The sequence below is a fragment of the Lobosporangium transversale genome, assembly GCF_002105155.1.
Source record: "Lobosporangium transversale strain NRRL 3116 chromosome Unknown BCR41scaffold_14, whole genome shotgun sequence".
Classification (NCBI taxonomy): Eukaryota; Fungi; Mortierellomycota; class Mortierellomycetes; order Mortierellales; family Mortierellaceae; genus Lobosporangium; species Lobosporangium transversale.
Window position 1 is genome coordinate 361,676 of NW_019028992.1, and position 17,389 is coordinate 379,064.

The 17,389-nt window shown below is 40.0% G+C and overlaps 5 protein-coding genes across 5 annotated transcripts; 4 read left to right on the forward strand and 1 right to left on the reverse strand.

The window, feature by feature from the left end:
• Positions 1-2,931: 2,931 nt before the first annotated feature.
• BCR41DRAFT_321383 (Zn-dependent exopeptidase) lies at positions 2,932-4,802 on the forward strand. The gene is made up of 6 exons (XM_022021437.1): positions 2,932-3,218; positions 3,326-3,574; positions 3,678-3,973; positions 4,089-4,181; positions 4,309-4,366; positions 4,493-4,802. Exons 1-6 carry the CDS (start codon positions 2,978-2,980, stop codon positions 4,675-4,677), a joined length of 1,122 nt encoding a protein of 373 aa, XP_021882336.1. The 5' UTR covers positions 2,932-2,977; the 3' UTR covers positions 4,678-4,802.
• Positions 4,803-5,973: 1,171 nt separating this feature from the next.
• Positions 5,974-6,711, forward strand: BCR41DRAFT_351660 (hypothetical protein). The gene is made up of 2 exons (XM_022023834.1): positions 5,974-6,272; positions 6,367-6,711. The coding sequence occupies exons 1-2, from the start codon at positions 6,032-6,034 to the stop codon at positions 6,657-6,659; spliced, it is 534 nt and encodes a 177-aa protein (XP_021882337.1). The 5' UTR covers positions 5,974-6,031; the 3' UTR covers positions 6,660-6,711.
• Positions 6,712-8,202: 1,491 nt separating this feature from the next.
• On the forward strand, positions 8,203-8,801 carry BCR41DRAFT_321384 (MD-2-related lipid-recognition domain-containing protein; the record flags this gene model as incomplete). Its single annotated transcript, XM_022021438.1, has 2 exons — positions 8,203-8,494; positions 8,605-8,801. Coding segments are annotated over exons 1-2 (435 nt in total), but the record flags the coding sequence as incomplete, so codon positions are not given.
• An 82-nt stretch (positions 8,802-8,883) lies between these two features.
• On the reverse strand, positions 8,884-10,733 carry BCR41DRAFT_395309 (ligand-effect modulator 3 family; the record flags this gene model as incomplete). The annotated part of the gene is made up of 5 exons (XM_022028719.1): positions 8,884-9,206; positions 9,306-9,632; positions 9,741-10,176; positions 10,449-10,582; positions 10,700-10,733. 5 exons carry the CDS (start codon positions 10,731-10,733, stop codon positions 8,884-8,886), a joined length of 1,254 nt encoding a protein of 417 aa, XP_021882339.1.
• Positions 10,734-13,720: 2,987 nt separating this feature from the next.
• BCR41DRAFT_377480 (VTC domain-domain-containing protein) lies at positions 13,721-17,222 on the forward strand (the record flags this gene model as incomplete). The annotated part of the gene is made up of 5 exons (XM_022027108.1): positions 13,721-14,104; positions 14,871-15,265; positions 15,387-16,755; positions 16,860-17,079; positions 17,179-17,222. 5 exons carry the CDS (start codon positions 13,721-13,723, stop codon positions 17,220-17,222), a joined length of 2,412 nt encoding a protein of 803 aa, XP_021882340.1.
• Positions 17,223-17,389: the final 167 nt, after the last annotated feature.

A 17,389-nucleotide genomic window follows, 5' to 3' on the forward strand; every position in this document is an offset into this window, starting at 1 on the left:
TCTTTTTTTTTTTTTTTTTTTTTTTTTTTTTTAATCTAGTAGATTGGATTTAAAAAGAGAGAACTCCGTTGTCTTCTGCATACACTTTCGCAGTGAATGGCGAAAATGGGCCGTAGTTTCAGTTTTTCACTAAAATCACAAACGATTGTCTAAAACATGGGGGGAAAGCTGCGACAAGCGTGGCCGGATTTTAAATCGATTCAAACAAGATAAGATTCTTTCCTGTCACCCACTTTCATCATTGTTGTTGAATTATTGGGAAGGTGAGAACTGATGAGTGCGATGTACATATTCTTATATAGGCTTGAATACGCCTTGGTGACCATCCGACTAGTGCTAGTTTTAACGACAAACAAGTGCAATTGTATGGCTAGAGGATTGAAGTCATTTAAACTTCCAAATCAACACTAGAGAGCTGCAACCACAACAGGTCCAGGGAGATTAATCTGACAACAATGCCTCCTTGAATTAGCTCGCTTGAACGAGCTCTCTTTGATAGCCCAAGCAGCCACACATGGACAATCATGAGTCTCATGAGTCGAAGAGCATGCGTTCGCTCCGATGCCTGTAGCCCCAATAGACAGGCAGGAACTTTGTCCCGGCTATATGGCAAAATTGGTCTCTTATCTATAGCAAAGTCTTCCACACTTCTCTTCTTCGCTTTTAGGAGAGATACTGACTAATTATTAATATATATTTTGGACGTCATATATTAATTTATACGACTCTACGAAAATGTACCGAGTTCTTTCGCTGCAGGATTGAAATCAAATCCACTCAAGCAGCCTGGCTTAAACCATCATGCATGATAAGGCTTCGCCATCAACTGGACATGTTTGCTCATAGTACCTCCCCTTCATTATTACCACCGCCACCATTCTTGTCTGGATTGTTGGTTGACTCAAGCGAACTAATCCATTGCTGTCAGGTTAGCCTCTCTACTATACGAGGACCTGTCGTGTTGCAGTTCTAGGAAAAAAGCTAGGCTAAATTGACCAGTATTCTCTAGCTACGGAACTGCGCTGGCTTGTTGTTGAAATAAACTAGAAAGGTCACCAAAGAGTATATACCCCCTTCTTTTCCCAAATAACAAATAGACAGCTCCATGGATGGCTAAAATAAATATACTATATAATACATGTCATTAAAATATATACAATAAGGAACAAATATACGCATAACGTTTAAACTCTTATCATAGTTTTTTTTTGGTCTAGTCGAGTTGGCGATCACTTGTTCTAATGGTGAAAACTATGGTATGCAACTTTTCCGTCATTTATTGTCTTTATTTGCAAAAGTTGGCAGGAGACAACAGGGCTCTTTTTTTTTTTCTTGTAGAATCCTATCTTAACAATGGTTTTACACACAGCAATTGCTAAACTAAACTCACTCATAAGGGCAAAAAATGGAAAGAAACGCACTAATGCATACTTTTTGATGATAATAATGTAGGTCTTTCTGCCTTTCCGTCTTTATTTTCTTTTATGATAAAAAAATACAGTAACATTTGGTTCCAGTCTATTCATATAGGTATCTTACCCAAAAAAGAAAAAAAAATCTGATATACTTTTGGGGGGGTTTTTTTTTAAAAAAAAAAAAATGACGGATCGGGTCATCGGCGCCGACTTTTTTTATCTTATTTCTTGGGAAAACTTTGTTGATATTGTTATTTGATTGCCACTTATGGGCGCCTTTCTCTTTTTTCTTTTTTATTCATATTGTTGTTTGTTATGCGACGTTATTGTTGCTGTTATTGACATCGATGGGGAAGAGGATCCAGCCTATGGCTCACATGTTAAGAAAGTAAAATGACCCCTGGAATGTATGTACATGTACAGACTAGTGAGTCTTCCTGGGCCACTTTGTGCATGATTATTGGCTGACATTTAAAGTTCACTCGCGCGTGATCATGAATGGTCCATGCAGGCACAATGGGTACAAATGACAACACTAAATAAATCAACAAATCGGCACAAATAAATTTTGAAGAACAGCATTTGACATGAGTGTATGCAGGGCTTAGTGCTGTCCACTTTGTGTACAATATGCAAAAGCCAGCATTCACTGGGGGCGAGCATTCAAAAAAAAAAAAAAAAAAAAAAAAAAAAACAGTAATAATAAAAAAATAAAATAAACTTCTCCTTTAGTGTCTCTTTCTTTAATGACTAACAGAATATACTCCATACCAGGTAACATATGTATTTGCTCCGAGCAATATAAAAACAACATAGCATGATTATGATCCAAATCACCTTAATAAGAGAGAAAGAAAGAAAAAAAGAAAGAGAAACAAGGATGCTTGGATACCCTGTGTGGGTTGGAATGAGTCCTGCTTCAGTGACCAATAGATTAAGCTGCTTCCCCTAAAGTTACTGTCCGTTCCCACGTTGCCCTACAGTCTGCTAGATTTTTTGCGCGACCAGAAAAACGGCATTTTCATTTTCACTTTTATCTTTATTATGTCAATTGCATCAACGTTCAGATGTTTTGCAACAACACTCAGGCGATTTTTTATTGGCTAAGACACATCAATTGCTCACACGCGCTACGGAAACACGATATTGAAAGAAAGTTTACTCTGAATAGTGCAATTTGCATAGACTCCAGTCTAATTCCCAAGGCGCACCTTGGGTAATCCAACAAATAGAGACCAAAGATACCTCGTAAATAAACAAAAAAAAAAAAAAAAAAAAAAAAACGTCTTCCGTGCCTGAATGGGAGCAATATGTGCAAATCTATATATACTGGATATCCATTTTCCTTACCCACGCCATGATAAACCAGCCAGGCACCACATATTTTAAAATTAAATTAAAATTGAATTGTTTGATGGCTATTTGCCATATTGTCATTTAGACGACATCATATAAATAAGAGCTTGTTTTCCTTATACTTTTTTTTTTTTTTTTTTTTTTGCCTCATCCTCATCTCCTCTCCATTCGCCCTATCACCTACAGGTTCCTCTTTAAGATCTAAAATGGTCAAGTTTTATTCCCTTGTGGCACTTTCGCTGGTTGCTGTTGCCTTCGCAGCCCCTGCAGTTCCAATCGAAAGCTCGGAACCTCTGCGTCTCATCCGCACTAGCGACGACAAAGACCCCATCTGGACTACTGAGAAGGAAAGATTCGATCTTATCCAGAAGGATATTGGCTTCATCGACATTACTGACCACCAGCAAGTCGAAAATGTTAGAGCCTTCGCTGCTCCACCCAAGAAGCGTACGTTACATCATTGAATGCAAGCATTATGACAAGAATATTAATGATGATGATGATGATGATGATGATAATAACAACTACTCTGACTTTTTTTTCTGCTGTTATAGCTCTTCCAACGACTGTCTCCCAGCAATCAAAGTTCACTCAATATGTAGGCCAAATCTCCACTAGCAACATGCAAACTGCTTTGACCGCATTTACCAAGTTCAACAACCGCTACTACAAAGCGCAGAGCGGCCTTGACTCCGCCAGATGGCTCCATAAGCAGGTCAGTGATATCATTGCCACTGCTGGTGGAAGATCCAACGTCAGCGTCCGTCAGGTCTCGCATAGCTTCATCCAGTTCTCTATCGTTGGTAAGGATATTGAAAAGGAACTATTTCTCTTTGTATAAGGATCTTTGTAGGGTCGTGTATATCAACACTTTTTTTTTCTATTTCTTAAATGCTATTACAATAGCCCGATTTGAGGGTACAAATACTGCTTTGAAGAACGCCCCCATTGTTGTTGGTGCTCATCAAGATTCAATCAATTCTCGCAACCCTACTACTGGCCGCGCCCCCGGTGCTGATGACGATGGTTCCGGCAGCATTGGTATCCTTGAGGTCTTCCGTGCTCTTGTCAGCGTAGGTTTCCAGCCTGCCCGCCCCGTCGAGTTCCACTGGTATGCAGGTGAGGAGGCTGGTCTATTGGGCTCCCAGGACATTGCTAAGGATTATAGCAACAGAGCCGTCGAGATGCTTGCCATGTTCCAGGTAAGAAAAAAAATAAAATCAATATCTAATGAAATATATGACGGATCAATGAGACGTCCTGAAGGCATTTTCGTAATAATAACACCCCTTTTTCTTTGTCTTTCCATCATAATAGAATGATATGACCGCATATGTTGGTACCAAATACCCTGAGCACTTTGCTATTATTACCGATTACGTTGATCCTGAATTGACTGCTCTTATCAGAGTATGTTTTGTTTTTTTATCTGCTTCGCCTGTTTCCTGTGCATCAGCCATATTTTTGTCCTACCACAGTAGCCCCATTGCGGAGCAAATGACTGACCTTCTCTTTCAACTCCATGCTCGTCCGTTAGCTGTATGCCAAGACTTATACCAACATCGGTGTCCGTGACTCCAGTTGCGGTTATGGATGTAGGTTTCAATATGAGCAAAAAGCATTAGCACAACCTTGCTAATAACAAAAGATAATGCTGTCATTTTCATAACACTTTATTTTTCTTCCTTTCATCTTTCCGTAACGATAAAAACCTCTATTAGGCTCTGACCATGCCTCTTGGTACAGATATGGCTACCGCTCCTCGTTTGCGATCGAGGCTGTCGATACTAACCCTTACATCCACACTGCCAATGACGATCTTTCATTGGTTAATTACGAGCACATGAAGCAATTCGCCAAGCTGGCTCTTGGTTTCGTTATCGAGTTGGGTAACTTTAGCGGATAAAGCCTCTCAATCTCCTTCCTCTTGTCATGGCTTTAGGGTAGCGGCATAAACAGGAAAGGAAAAGAAAAGAAAAAAGATCCTTCTATTTATTGCGCTGGACGCTTGTTTTACCCATTCCCTTGTATATCCTCTTTAATAAAGAACCTTATCAAAGCGTTTGAACAACACCTCAGCCCTACTGTCAGCTACCTTTCCTCAAAGATGTTGGATATCTCACGTACCTTTGTAGATGTGTATAATATTTGAAGGCTTGATCATATTTCTACGGGCTTCATGTTAAAATAAGAGACATTCCCAGCCCTGGGACGACAGCCACACCCTATGATGTGTTTAACTGTTATAATATATTTAAGGATCCAAGCTTTTTTTTTTTTTTTTCTTTTATTAAACATGACGCTCGGAAAGTCATCTTTACGGATAGGGCCCTTGAAAGCTTTGCATGAAAACTGGTATCATTTTAAGAGCTAGACGCCACAACAGCCCAAAGATAGAGTAAAAGAGATGATCCGCGTCATATTTCATCATGCAGCTCAATAAGCAATGAGGATTACTGGGTCTCTACATATATATATATTTTTGACAACTATCGATGAATAAACATCCCGACTAATCCCTATTGAGAAGTACGTAGCTTTATTCATTCTATATCGCTTCGCTTTTATGCAAGGAACAAAAAAAAAAAGGTGTCAAAACGTGGCTGATGCGCCCAAAGAAAGTAAAGGAACAAAAGCCCAACAGTTGGATCTTCCATCTTCCCCCCTTTCTCCAATCGAATGCCAAGCAAATGAGGAGAAACATTAGCAGTAAAAAGTAAGTGTATTTTTATAGTCTAAAATTTAGTGATGGAAAAAGACGCGTTATTAATACCATTACCTGTGCATCACAAAATAATGCGCGAGCTTAGTTTATTTGCATATGCTTATAAATATCCTGCTTTGCATACATGTTATATTTTTACAACATGTCCGTGACCAAATGACGACTACACAATAATCTACAAAAACGTTTAATGATGCAAACAATGGTGCAGTAGCACAGACCATTAACATCATATCACGCCAACACTATAGCCACAATAGCGCCAACAAAATGTCTTTGTTTCTTTTTCTACTGTACCATTGGCCATGAAATGAAAGCACTGCCTCTTCCTTCATTCATAGGTAATCCTAGTCCTTTTGAACAAACAGTTAGAGAGTAGGGACCATAATATGGAAAAATGAAAAACAAGGCAAGAATAAAAGATATAAATACGAGAGATTTCATCCTTCATTTTTTTCTTCATCCTCTCCATTCAATCTTGTCTTTTTTATTCTGCTCCATCTTCTACGCTACTCAACGGATTATATTCACAGCCATGAAGTTCACTACGCTCATTCCTGCTATTGCTGTAGCCGCCAGTGTCCTCTCTTCCTCTGCCTCTGCTGCCCCCCCACAGTACACTCTTTGTAGCTCTACCAACAGCTCTCTGAATATCACGGAAGTGACCTATGAGCCTGATTCTCCCGTACCAGGTGAAGAATTCTGTGCTACCGTCAAAGGCAATCTCACACGCCCTATCAACAATGGGTCTACTCTGTTAGTCAATGGAACGTTTCGTAAGTCCTTTTTTTATAATTTATATTTTTAATTTTTTGCATGCTTCGCGTGTATTACTACATAATACTAATAAATACTCGTTTTTTGGTGTAGTCGGCATTGAGTTTTCCAATGCTAATTCTCCAATGGATCTTTGTCAGGGCCTCTCGTATTTCAATATTACTTGCCCGGTCCCAGCACAAGAGTTTTCTACGGAAGAATGTAAAGACATTCCATCGGATTGGAGGCCCAGCAACATCACACTCGGCACAATCAAAATGCATGCCAAGAACGCTGATGGCACCGATATCATCTGCATCGAGGCTCCTATCCAGCACCCTGGACATATGGATGATAGCATGAAAAATGCCCAGTTAAACTTAAACAGCTTGAGATTTTTGTTCTAAGAATTAGAAAGACTATTATAAAAAAAATAAAAATAAAAAAAAAGCCACAGGCGCGATTTGACTAGGAATAAAAAAAAAGGTGATATTTTCCATTTACCTGGTCCGTTTTTTTGATGTAAAAAAACAAACATCTGGTTATACCGGCCTTGAATGTGTCTTGTGTTATGTAAATATGACTAAAGTAGAATGATCTTCCAGACTTTAAGTCTTCAGGCTTCATCAATCTTTACTGCCCTTACTATAACAGCAGCAATATAAGAGTAATATCCTATCGATGGAGATCATGAGCATGTCAATACTTTATGATGATATAACGTTCAGCTAGAGATATGGCTCTCCATGTTCTTTTGAAGGGTGCTTTTACCATGTGAAACCTCTTTTGAAGAGAGGAAGCTGACATGGTCAATGTACGGAAATTTAATAGGGACTTCATGTCGATGTTGATCGCGTACATAATAATTGGTGAGACTACCTTGTCTAGCCTCAGCATCTGTCTTTTGGATGTTGGATTGATCTAGAAGTCCTGCATCCCTATTTAAATAAATGTCTTCATTTATTTAATAGTAGGTCATTGTTGTTATTTTCTTCCTATCATAACAAAACAACATGATCGCTTTAATGCGGAATAAATTAATGCATCATGTCGTTCCTTTCGTAGGTTCTAGTCACTATTGAGCAAAATCTCGATGCAAGTTTGCTAGAAAGCAAGATATTGTCATTATTATACATATACAAATATTTTTAGTAATGATAAAGCCTCCTTCATTGGGTTCTCGCAATGTCTCTTGGCCATCACTCCTCAATACTAACTCTTTTATCTATAACAACCACATAAAACAGCTCTCACACGTTCACTCTAAAAAAAAAAAAAAAAAAAAAAGACTGCTGTCGTCCTTTCACAACTATGCAAGAGAATCAACAGTTGGCTCGAAATATATTCCATGGAATGAGGAATGCAAATGAGATCGAAGATGGGCATGACATGGCGTCAAAATGAAGGCTATTTTGATTTGCCTGAATAAACAGAGTCCACCTAAACGTAGTCTACGCGTAACTCAAGGCTGTGGATGGTCACGCCAAGACAAACTGCGCATGTGCTTAGTCTAGTTTCTGCATGTTCCCATACTCCTATAATATAGTGTTGGCTGTGGAGAGAGCGGGGGAGACCCTGAATACGTTGTATTGTCTGAGACATTGACAGAGTACAAAACCCAAACAAACAGAATTCCTGTTCATTCTGCCCGTGATGTAAATAAACCATTTGGACCCTGATGTGCAAAAGCAAATATGACGATGATGTTTGATGGTGCAAACAGGCTCAGCCAACAATAAGCAGAACCTCGTTAGTATGGATCCACTGGGCATATAAAAATAACCTCATGAAATCGAGGACTGTCGTTGCTGCTGCTGAACTGCTTGTACTTTTGGGTAAATGGCAAAATGGAAGAAGCACGACAACAAAGAGTATACAAGAGTATATAAAAGTCAGGAATCCATCACCCCTCTTTGTCCTATTTCCTAAAACTCCATATCCTTTTTGCCTCGCTACTTTCCCACACATATCTTACCTTTATTTCCCGACAGTATATTTACAATCATGAAATCCTTCATCACACTCATTTCTACTGTTGCTGCTGCGTCCATTACCGTTGCAGCTCCGATTACTACTGCGACAGATTTCACTTACTGTGCTGACAACAGCACTTTGAAACTCTCAGGATTGACTTTCCAGCCTGATCCCATTGTACCAGGCCAGAAAGTATGTGTCACTGTCGATGCTACTCTCTCACAGCCTATCACCAAAGGATCTACTATCGAGGTCGCTGCATCTATCTGTAAGTTTTATATATATCTTAAGCTCTATGCTAGATTATACATGCCATGCCTAGCTAGACAGACAAATGCTCAGTGTTTTAACAGAATTTTTTTTTTGTCGTCGTCTTAGTTGGAATCCAAGCATACAGTTTTACAATGGATCTGTGCAAGGCTCTATCTAATGTCAACGTTGCCTGTCCGATTGCACAGGGCAGCTCCACTGTGAATAAGTGCATAACCGTGCCCAAATGGATCCCTTCTTTCACGATCGACATAAAAGCACATGCCAAAAATCCAGATGGCACAGACATTATTTGTATCAAGGCGCCCATCAAATTTAGATCATAATTCATCAGAATAAATAAAGCCCTTTAATGTGATATATACTATACATTTATTTCGTTCTTCCTTAGTATCGTGCACTAGCCCCTGTTGTAGTTGCTGATGGGGGAAATGCTTCACCCTCAGACTCTTCAAAGTCATGACGATGGTTTGAGCTATTGGATGATATAGTTTTAGCGAGCCTATGATTGTTGTCCCAAGCAACAAAGGTATGATCACCCAATCGTCTGGGCTTGTACAGGTGACGAGCTACAAATAAAAACCCGAGAACGACGCAGAGTACACCTACAACCACATAGGCGATCCCCAAAAACGGATTACGACCGCCCATGAATGACACTGTGGAAATGACGATCGATTTTGTGCCAGTAAACGATGTCACATTGTAATCTTTAAAAAAAAAAAAAAAAAAAAAAAAAAGAAAAATGTTACATGCGTCAGGTTTGACCCTGCTTGGGAAAACAAACAAAAAAAAAAAAAAGGACTTACTCATGTCAATGTCAATCGTATATGTGCCAACGGGGAGATCGTCTTGTTCATTCTTGGCGTAAATCTTTCGAAAATTGGGCAATCCAGAGGTTCGCATCCATACCTGGAAATGCTCATCCTCCGCCACATTAATCGGGGGAGAAGCTTCAGAATACCCATTTGGATAGTTTCTCCAGTTGGGTGGTGGTCGAATCTCGGATAGTTCATAAGAATATTTTGCATATTTCGATGCATCACCATCCCAAGCAATCCCTTTATCAATTAGCAGATATGTCTTATTGTCGTTTGTTGTTGCGTCGAATGGCTTGAAAGCAAGACCGAAACTATCTATTAAAAAAAGGAGGAAGGTCTTAAAATTAAAAAGGTCCCCTTATCTGTTCCTTCATTAGGTCCAGTGATCCTCATGACTTAACTATCACTAGTCATGACACTTACCATTGAACATTGAGTTAGCCATGAGTCCACAAGGATAAATGGGGTAGGTCACATTGTTCTCTTCAACAACAGCGAGTCGATCGCAACCACCGGCCTTTAGCTCTTCTACAGATCGTCTCTCGCCTGCAAGTTGCCTCATGTCCATGCTCTTAATCCATTGGCGGTGGTTCTGATGGAAATTCGTGAGGCGATAAAAGACAAAAACGGGCCGCTTCATTTTTACTGGTATATGAAACTTAACCGTGCATCGCATCGTTGGCCAGGTCACATTGTTACCAGAGCCCACTGCTTGGATGGACCTGTACTCGGGTGATGGTGTTGATGCGTCATCACCTGCAGAACCCGGGAAATTGCTCGTAAAGGATTCCGTGGGAACAGGGACAAATTCTAGTCCAGCCTTGTCACATTCCGTGTAATCAACTATGAGCTCGGCAACCTGAAAACAGTTAGATGCAAAGGTATGATTGCTTGTTTTTTTTTTTTTTTTTTCTTTGTCAGATAGCATTACCACTGACGATAGAATGATCGCTTTTTCTTGTCTAAATAGGAAACAAAAGACAAGGAGCTTTTTTTTTTCTCCAATGCCACAATCCAGCTCGGGCCTTTTGATGGTCTGTAGAAGTGTGCTGCTTTTCATCTAGTCACTTAATCGTGGCCATAGAGGTCATAAACCCCTTGTCCTATTTCCTATTACTCCTGCGCACTTACAGTGTCACTGGCCCAGAGAAGAAGACCGCCAATGGGCGCAAAAAGGATGCCAACGATGAGAAACACAGGCAGAACTGTCTTTGGTGTCAGATTAGGCTGACAAGCTCTGAGTCGTTGCTGTTTGAATGCCGAGTCTAATCATCTCAACAATTCCAATTGCTTGAGCATCAGTAATTTACCTTCGGCGTCAATACACCAATACCCCAAATTTTTATTTTAAAACGCCACTAATTAATTATAAACGTGCTTACCAACTGGCCTTCTGCTTTTTTTCTCTGTAGTCATTGATTGGGTTTTTTTTCTTCGACTTTTTATTTTATTTTTACTTTTTTTGTGGACTTTGAAAGAGAAATGATAATAAAAATAAAAAAAAAAATAAAAATAAAAATCAATGCTGGATGGTGTGTCAGGGGCTACGGCGATTTGCTCTTTGGAGACACAGCCTGCTGTTGGGCTATGAGAGTCACCTGAATCAACATGGACGCACGCGACGCAGCCAGAGTAAAGAAAGACTTGGAATGGGAGAAATGTCCGAATAAACAAAGATCAGAGTTTCATTCTAAGGAAGAAAGCTCTTAATTCATGAAACTAATCGGACAGAGAGTTAAGCTACTTTGGTTCGAATAAATCTTTACGAATTGAATGAATCAGCTCGTGGTGTGACAATTGACCCGTCACCTTTGTTTCCAGATTATGACATTGGATCCCAGATGTATCCCTTTCAATGCTCTATGAAAATGACATATATAACATTGATGGCTCTGTCTCATAGATATGCCCACTATCTAAGATATAAACGATTTTCAAGCACTGATAAACTCCTCTATTAAAATGCCCTTTCCTCCTCCGCCACTCCCCCTCTCCTTCTTTCCTTTGTTGTCCAAGACTTGTCTGCCATGATAAACAAGTTTTGTACTATTTGAGATAGAGTGCAAGACAAGAGTCGATAATATGTAATTAGTACAAACGAGAGCACATTCATTGTCCACGATATTTTAATTATTTAAAATTATACTGCAGATCCAATGGAGAATCGAGAAAGATCAAGAAGAAACCATACAATGAAAAGGATAGGCTGCCGCCAAATTAAACCACACTAATAGAGGAATACCTCGCGTCGCAAGCAGAGAATGCTTTAATCTCCTTTTATTGACCACACGTCATGCCCTGAAGAAGCAAGGGAGGAGACAAACTTAGGATGCACACTGTTTACCTCAAAACTTTTAGGTCATCATGATCCAATATGTGGAGGGGCTACAACTGCCCAAAGCTCTGTTCTTAATCAAGTGCCATTCGCTGTCATATTTTTCCCCAGAGCGGATTTAAAAAAAATCTATCAGACCAAAAACAATGGGAACCTGCACGAGAAACCCTCTTCTCCCCCTGGTTTTTTTTTTTTTTCTTGAATGATGAACGCAATCTTTAAACAATTGTCCACATTTTTCAGGTGAAAAAAAAAAAAAAAAAAAAAAAAGGGTAATCAACGCATGTGGGATAGAGAAATTGTTGACAAAAGATAAAAAAACCAGAAGAATGTATATATACTGTACTTTTCGGCTTAGCTCAGTTCAGCCATTTGAAATTTTGTTTGGTTATTTTTTCTTTTCTAGACTCTCCTTCCCAGATATAAAGTAAAATATATAAAATAAGATGAGGGATTCGATTAAATAAAACCCCTGGTCCTGTCCGTAACTCGTTCGTACCGCCTGAATGTTTGGACACAAATACTCAAAAGCCGTAAATAGAACAGATTTGTTTGTTCGGTACACACTTGTGAGACCTTGTCTTTTTTAAACGGAGTTGAGTATTTTCGGTTTTAGCCATTGAAGCATGCGCAGTACATTGTCTTTCCAAGATCGAAGGAGACAGGTTATTATTGTGAACTGACGCCCTCTTTCTGACCTTTGAAATCAGAGCAAAAAAAAAAAAAAAAAAAAAAAGATATTCTTTTTTAATTTCAGGTGCGCCCCTTTTCTCAACCTTTCCCTGGTTTCGCATCGCCATTTGTCCGAGTAAATGATGATTGAATTTAAAAAAAAAAAATAGGGGCCTTCCCAGCGTTCAATGCAAAGTGCAAGTGCCTTCTGAATGTCCAAAAAAACTAGAAAAGCATAGTCGTCATAGAGCTTGCGAGAAAGATAAAGGGTGTAATAATTGCAAAGAACTCTTATCCTCATGGCCTTTCATTTTAACAGCCTTTCCGTACCAATCGGACAAAAAAGAAAAGAATAAAAGGAAGACAGATTGGAAAGCAAAGGCAAAAGGCATACACATGCACAACGCACCGCAACCAGGCCATTCCATGACATGTAACGATGTAATAACTAATTGTGTACAACAGGCATGCACTCACACGATCTTGAATTGAATTATTCAGACACAAGCAAATTGTTCACCAGTAACTGAATCTAAAAAACAAGCTAAAAAATTTTTGAATGGTCGAATGGTCGAATGGTAGATGGTCCCTGACGATATTCGATATTCAATATAAAACCATCTAAACATCCTCCACATCTCCCTCCTTTTTCTTGTTTTTCTTTTTCTCTTCATTTTTTTTTTTCTTCATACCCCTTCTCTTCATCAACTTCCTTGTGTTAATGAACCTCTCATTTCCTGATTCTTCCATCTCATCCATTTAGTCATTCCCTTTTGCTCGCTTATTTTTTTCCACCAAGCAAACTGCTTAATTTTATTACCAACGTATGTTTTAAAAAGGAAAAAGATTCGTGCCTTGTGCCTTTCTTGCCCCCTACTATCACGTCAGTTCAACGCAAACACTCTTCACACAAACTTGCAGTTGTGCTGGCTCCACTCGATCTATTGTCTCCTGCCTTCTCTTGATCATTTACAGCCCTACATACCCTTACAGGATCTTTTGCTTTGTTCTCCTTGCCTTTTTTTATCTCCGTTTGTCTGCTCCTCTCCCCTGTATCCTGCGAAATCTACAAACTTGCAAAACCTACATACTGCACCTCTTGTTCCTTACAATTGCATAGCCCTGGAGACGTTTATACCCGCCCTTTTGTGGATGAACTTTTTATCCAATCTACTAACCACTGAGATCTCTCATTTCATCTACCTTTTTTTTTTTCTTTTCTTTTCTTTTTCTCTTTTCTTCATCTTTATCTTTCCGTTCTTCATCTTGCAAAAAAAAAAAAAAAAAAAAAAAAAAACGCCCGTATACTTTGGCTGTGATATACAACGACCCTTTTAGTGCCTAGTCATACTGCTATAAACAAGTACACAAGCACACATTTTGTGCCGTAGACATTATGAAGTTTGGACAGCACCTGAGAGAGTCCATTCAACCAGAATGGTCCTTCAACTATGTCAACTATGATGAACTAAAAGAAGTTCTTAGGTCACGCACCGCGGCACAGATCTGGAACGAGACCGATGAGGGTTACTTTGTCGAACTGCTTGAACGTGAGTTGGAGAAGGTTTATAGCTTTCAAAACGTTAAGATTGGCGAAGTCCATCGCAAACTCAAGTACTATGGTATTCAGGCACAGGACTTCAAGAAGAATGGGGCCGAGGAAGAAACCTGGCGTGCACTCGAGATCGAGCTCTTTCGACTTGTGGCCGAGATTGACGTGCTAGCAAAGTACACTCGCCTCAACTACACTGGATTCCTCAAGATTGTGAAGAAGCACGATGTAAGCACAGTCATTGACTACAATACTCCATTCATTCATATTTACACGCCCATGAACTGTTTGACATATGCTGCATACGGGGCATCTCTTGCCTCATGTCTGCAAGTGTAAATATCTCCTCTTTTTTTCTTTTTTTATCGACCTTGTATAACTTTGCCTTTGCTGTTTTTCAGCTTACAAACAAAAACAAAAGACATCCCTCTATCGTCTGCACCTCACTTGCTTTCTACTTTCATTTCAAGCCTGTTGTCTGGTGCATCTGAAAATCAATTACCTGGGCTCTTTCTTTTCTTTTTTTTTTTTTTTTTTTGTTTTTTTATCTTAATCCACACGACCAAAAAAACCAGCCTAATCTTTCCGTCTTTCTGTATGGCCTGTTGAGAGCAGAAAGGCATTCACAACAAACACAACAATTCAACACACAGAAACAACTCTAGGCTATTCCTTCGCCCATTCCCTTTTCATCCCTAAACAAAAAAAAAAAAAAATGCATTGCCACTAATAATTGTAATACATATTGTACGCCACCTGCACAATTACTGAAATGTTGGCGGAACCTGACTTCAAATAACTGCAGTTTCGCAGTTCATTGCCATCTTTATAAGATGAAAAGTACCACAATTAAACCGGGCAACCTTAAAATTAAAAAGATCAGGTCCAAAGTCCCAGTCCTTCTATTCTTATACATTATCATATAAACACACACATTCTCTCTCACACAGTATTTCACTGACATTATCGCACATTTGAAATTGATGTCACTTAGAAACAAACACAATGGAGGCTCAAGTCCATCTTCCATGTTCGTCTCAACGCGAAGCCATTCCACAAGGAGAACTACGATGCAATCATCGTACGTCTCTCCTCCATCTACCACATTGTTATTGCTAGAGGACAAAAGAACAAAGGAGATGAACAATTTGCTAACTGGGGCTCAAGTGCATTTGTACGTGACACAACCAAGTACTGGGTCCACCCCGACAACATTACTGAGGTCAAATTGATTATTATGAAGCATCTTCCTGTCTTGGTCTTCAACACCAAGAAAGAGTATGAGGAGAATGATTCAGCCATCTCTTCCGTCTACGTCGACAACGAAGAATTTGAGTGCTATCAGGGCCGTCTTGAGAAGAGCGACATGGCGCAGGCTATCCGTATTCGGTACGTTGTGATGCGGTCATAGTAACAGCATAGTGTCGGAAATACTTGTTTTATTTTTAAATGGACTCTAACGCCGAATATATTTTTTTTTTAAATTTTAATTTTATTTTTATTTTTACAGCTGGTATGGTCCTACGCCTACAGAAAATGGCCAATGTTTCTTGGAGAGAAAGGTTCACCGTGAAAAGTGGACAGGAGAGCAGAGTGTCAAGGAACGATTCCCAATCAAGACAAAATACATCAACCCGTACTTGGCAGGCGAATATACAATGGATGTCAAGTTTGCAAAGCTTCGTGCTCGTGGCCAAAAAACGGTCAAAGATGTTGAATTGATGCAGAAGCTCGCCAATGAGGTCCAAAACAGCATTGTCACCAAAAAGATGCGCCCCACTATTCGTGCCTTCTACCGCCGTACCGCCTTCCAACTTCAGAACGATGCTCGTGTGCGCATTTCTCTTGATACAGAGCTGGCTCTGATCCGTGAGGATGACTTTGGTGGTCGGAAGCGTGCTGGCGACAACTGGAAGCGTGAGGACATTGGTATTGACTGGCCCTTCAAGCAATTGCCCTCCGAGGATATCACGCGCTTCCCTTATGCAGTTTTGGAGGTCAAACTTCAAACACACCATGGACAGGAGCCACCAGCTTGGATTGTAGAACTAATCAACTCTCACTTGGTGGAGTCTTGCCCTCGTTTCTCAAAGTATATCCATGGTGTTGCCACATTGCTTGAGGACAAAATCCAGATCCTGCCTTTCTGGCTGCCTCAGATGGACCAAGATATTCGTAAGCCTCCCAATACGGACTTTGGTCTGTCCTCTTTCCTCCCAAGAGCATGGCCTGTTGGTACACCTCAGGTCGGCCTTCGGCCCGATATGCTGATTCCTCCAACGATCCCCACACGTCCAAGGATCGCAGGAGGAGATTCCGTAGTAGTGGTGGAGGGCTCTACTAATAGCCTAAAGTCATTGTCAGAATATGAGCCAAAGATGCCAAAGACTATTGATAAGGCCACCTACCAGCAAAAGATGCTCGAGAAGAATGCAGCAGGGCGCAGACCAGGTACCAGCAGCGAAATCAGCACCTACAGGCAACCAGCGCCTTCGCCGTCTAAATCCAGCGCAGTCGTAGCTCACCCCTTGGTTGACAATGGCCCTGTGCCTCAAAGACCTCAATTGGCACCTCCAGCGCGACCATGGATTGATGGAATCAACAACCGCGATTCACGGGCATCACTTGGATCCGAGTACTCTATCCCACAACCCATGACTGAGAAAGGACCCGCAGGTAATAATGGAGGCAATAACAATAACGATGGTGGGCTGTTGCGCAAGAAATCGACTATTCGGCGTAAGCGTTTTGGATTCCGAGAAAAGAGACCTGGCTCGATCAAGCGTGTCACTGAGCCTGTTAGGATGGAGCCTAAAGTGTTCTTTGCTAACGAACGCACGTTCCTCAACTGGCTTCAATTTTCCGTCTTGTTGGGTTCTGTAAGTTGCTCAATGCCTTTAAAAAAAATGCTCAAATCATCCAATTTAAGCTCGTACATGATCGGAAGCAATCTAACACTTATTTTTTAACAACCCTTCCTTAGATTGCCTTGACATTGCTCAACTTTGGTAATTCGGTAACACGAGTATCCGGAGCAGTGTTGACAGTCATCACACTTCTTGCTATGATTTATGCTCTGGGTATTTTCCATGTGCGTCTGTCCAACATTTTATCAACAAAAGCCAACCGTCAATTCCACGATCGTGTTGGACCTACTATCCTTTGCATCTTTTTGTTCGGTGCCTACTTCCTCAACTTTTACAGTACGTATCTAATCTTATTTGCACATAATATATCATGACAAAAGTTTGTTAACAAAGAACAACTGACTGATGTTTTTTTTTTTTTTTCCTCACTTATAGCCAAGTTTATTCAAGTTCAAGCTACACCTGGCAACCAAGCATAGAAGACAAAAGAGGAAAGAGAGGAAAGGACGGGGCACGGCCTGTACGCTCAATTTTCTATTTGTTATTGTCATTTTTTTCTTTGATTTACAGCATAAATAGTCATAATGTTTCTTTGGAATTAAAAAAAAAAAAAAAAAAAAAAATGCTAGAGTATTTAAGGGTTATA

Excerpts from the sequence above, each read along its gene's own strand:
- BCR41DRAFT_321383 (XM_022021437.1), top strand. The coding sequence starts at position 2,978 with ATGGTCAAGTTTTATTCCCTTGTGGCACTTTCGCTGGTTGCTGTTGCC. Across the intron at positions 3,575-3,677 it reads CATCCAGTTCTCTATCGTTG|CCCGATTTGAGGGTACAAAT; the intron begins GTAAGGATATTG and ends CTATTACAATAG. Across the intron at positions 4,367-4,492 it reads CTCCAGTTGCGGTTATGGAT|GCTCTGACCATGCCTCTTGG; the intron begins GTAGGTTTCAAT and ends AACCTCTATTAG.
- BCR41DRAFT_351660 (XM_022023834.1), top strand. The coding sequence starts at position 6,032 with ATGAAGTTCACTACGCTCATTCCTGCTATTGCTGTAGCCGCCAGTGTC. Across the intron at positions 6,273-6,366 it reads GTTAGTCAATGGAACGTTTC|TCGGCATTGAGTTTTCCAAT; the intron begins GTAAGTCCTTTT and ends TTTTTGGTGTAG.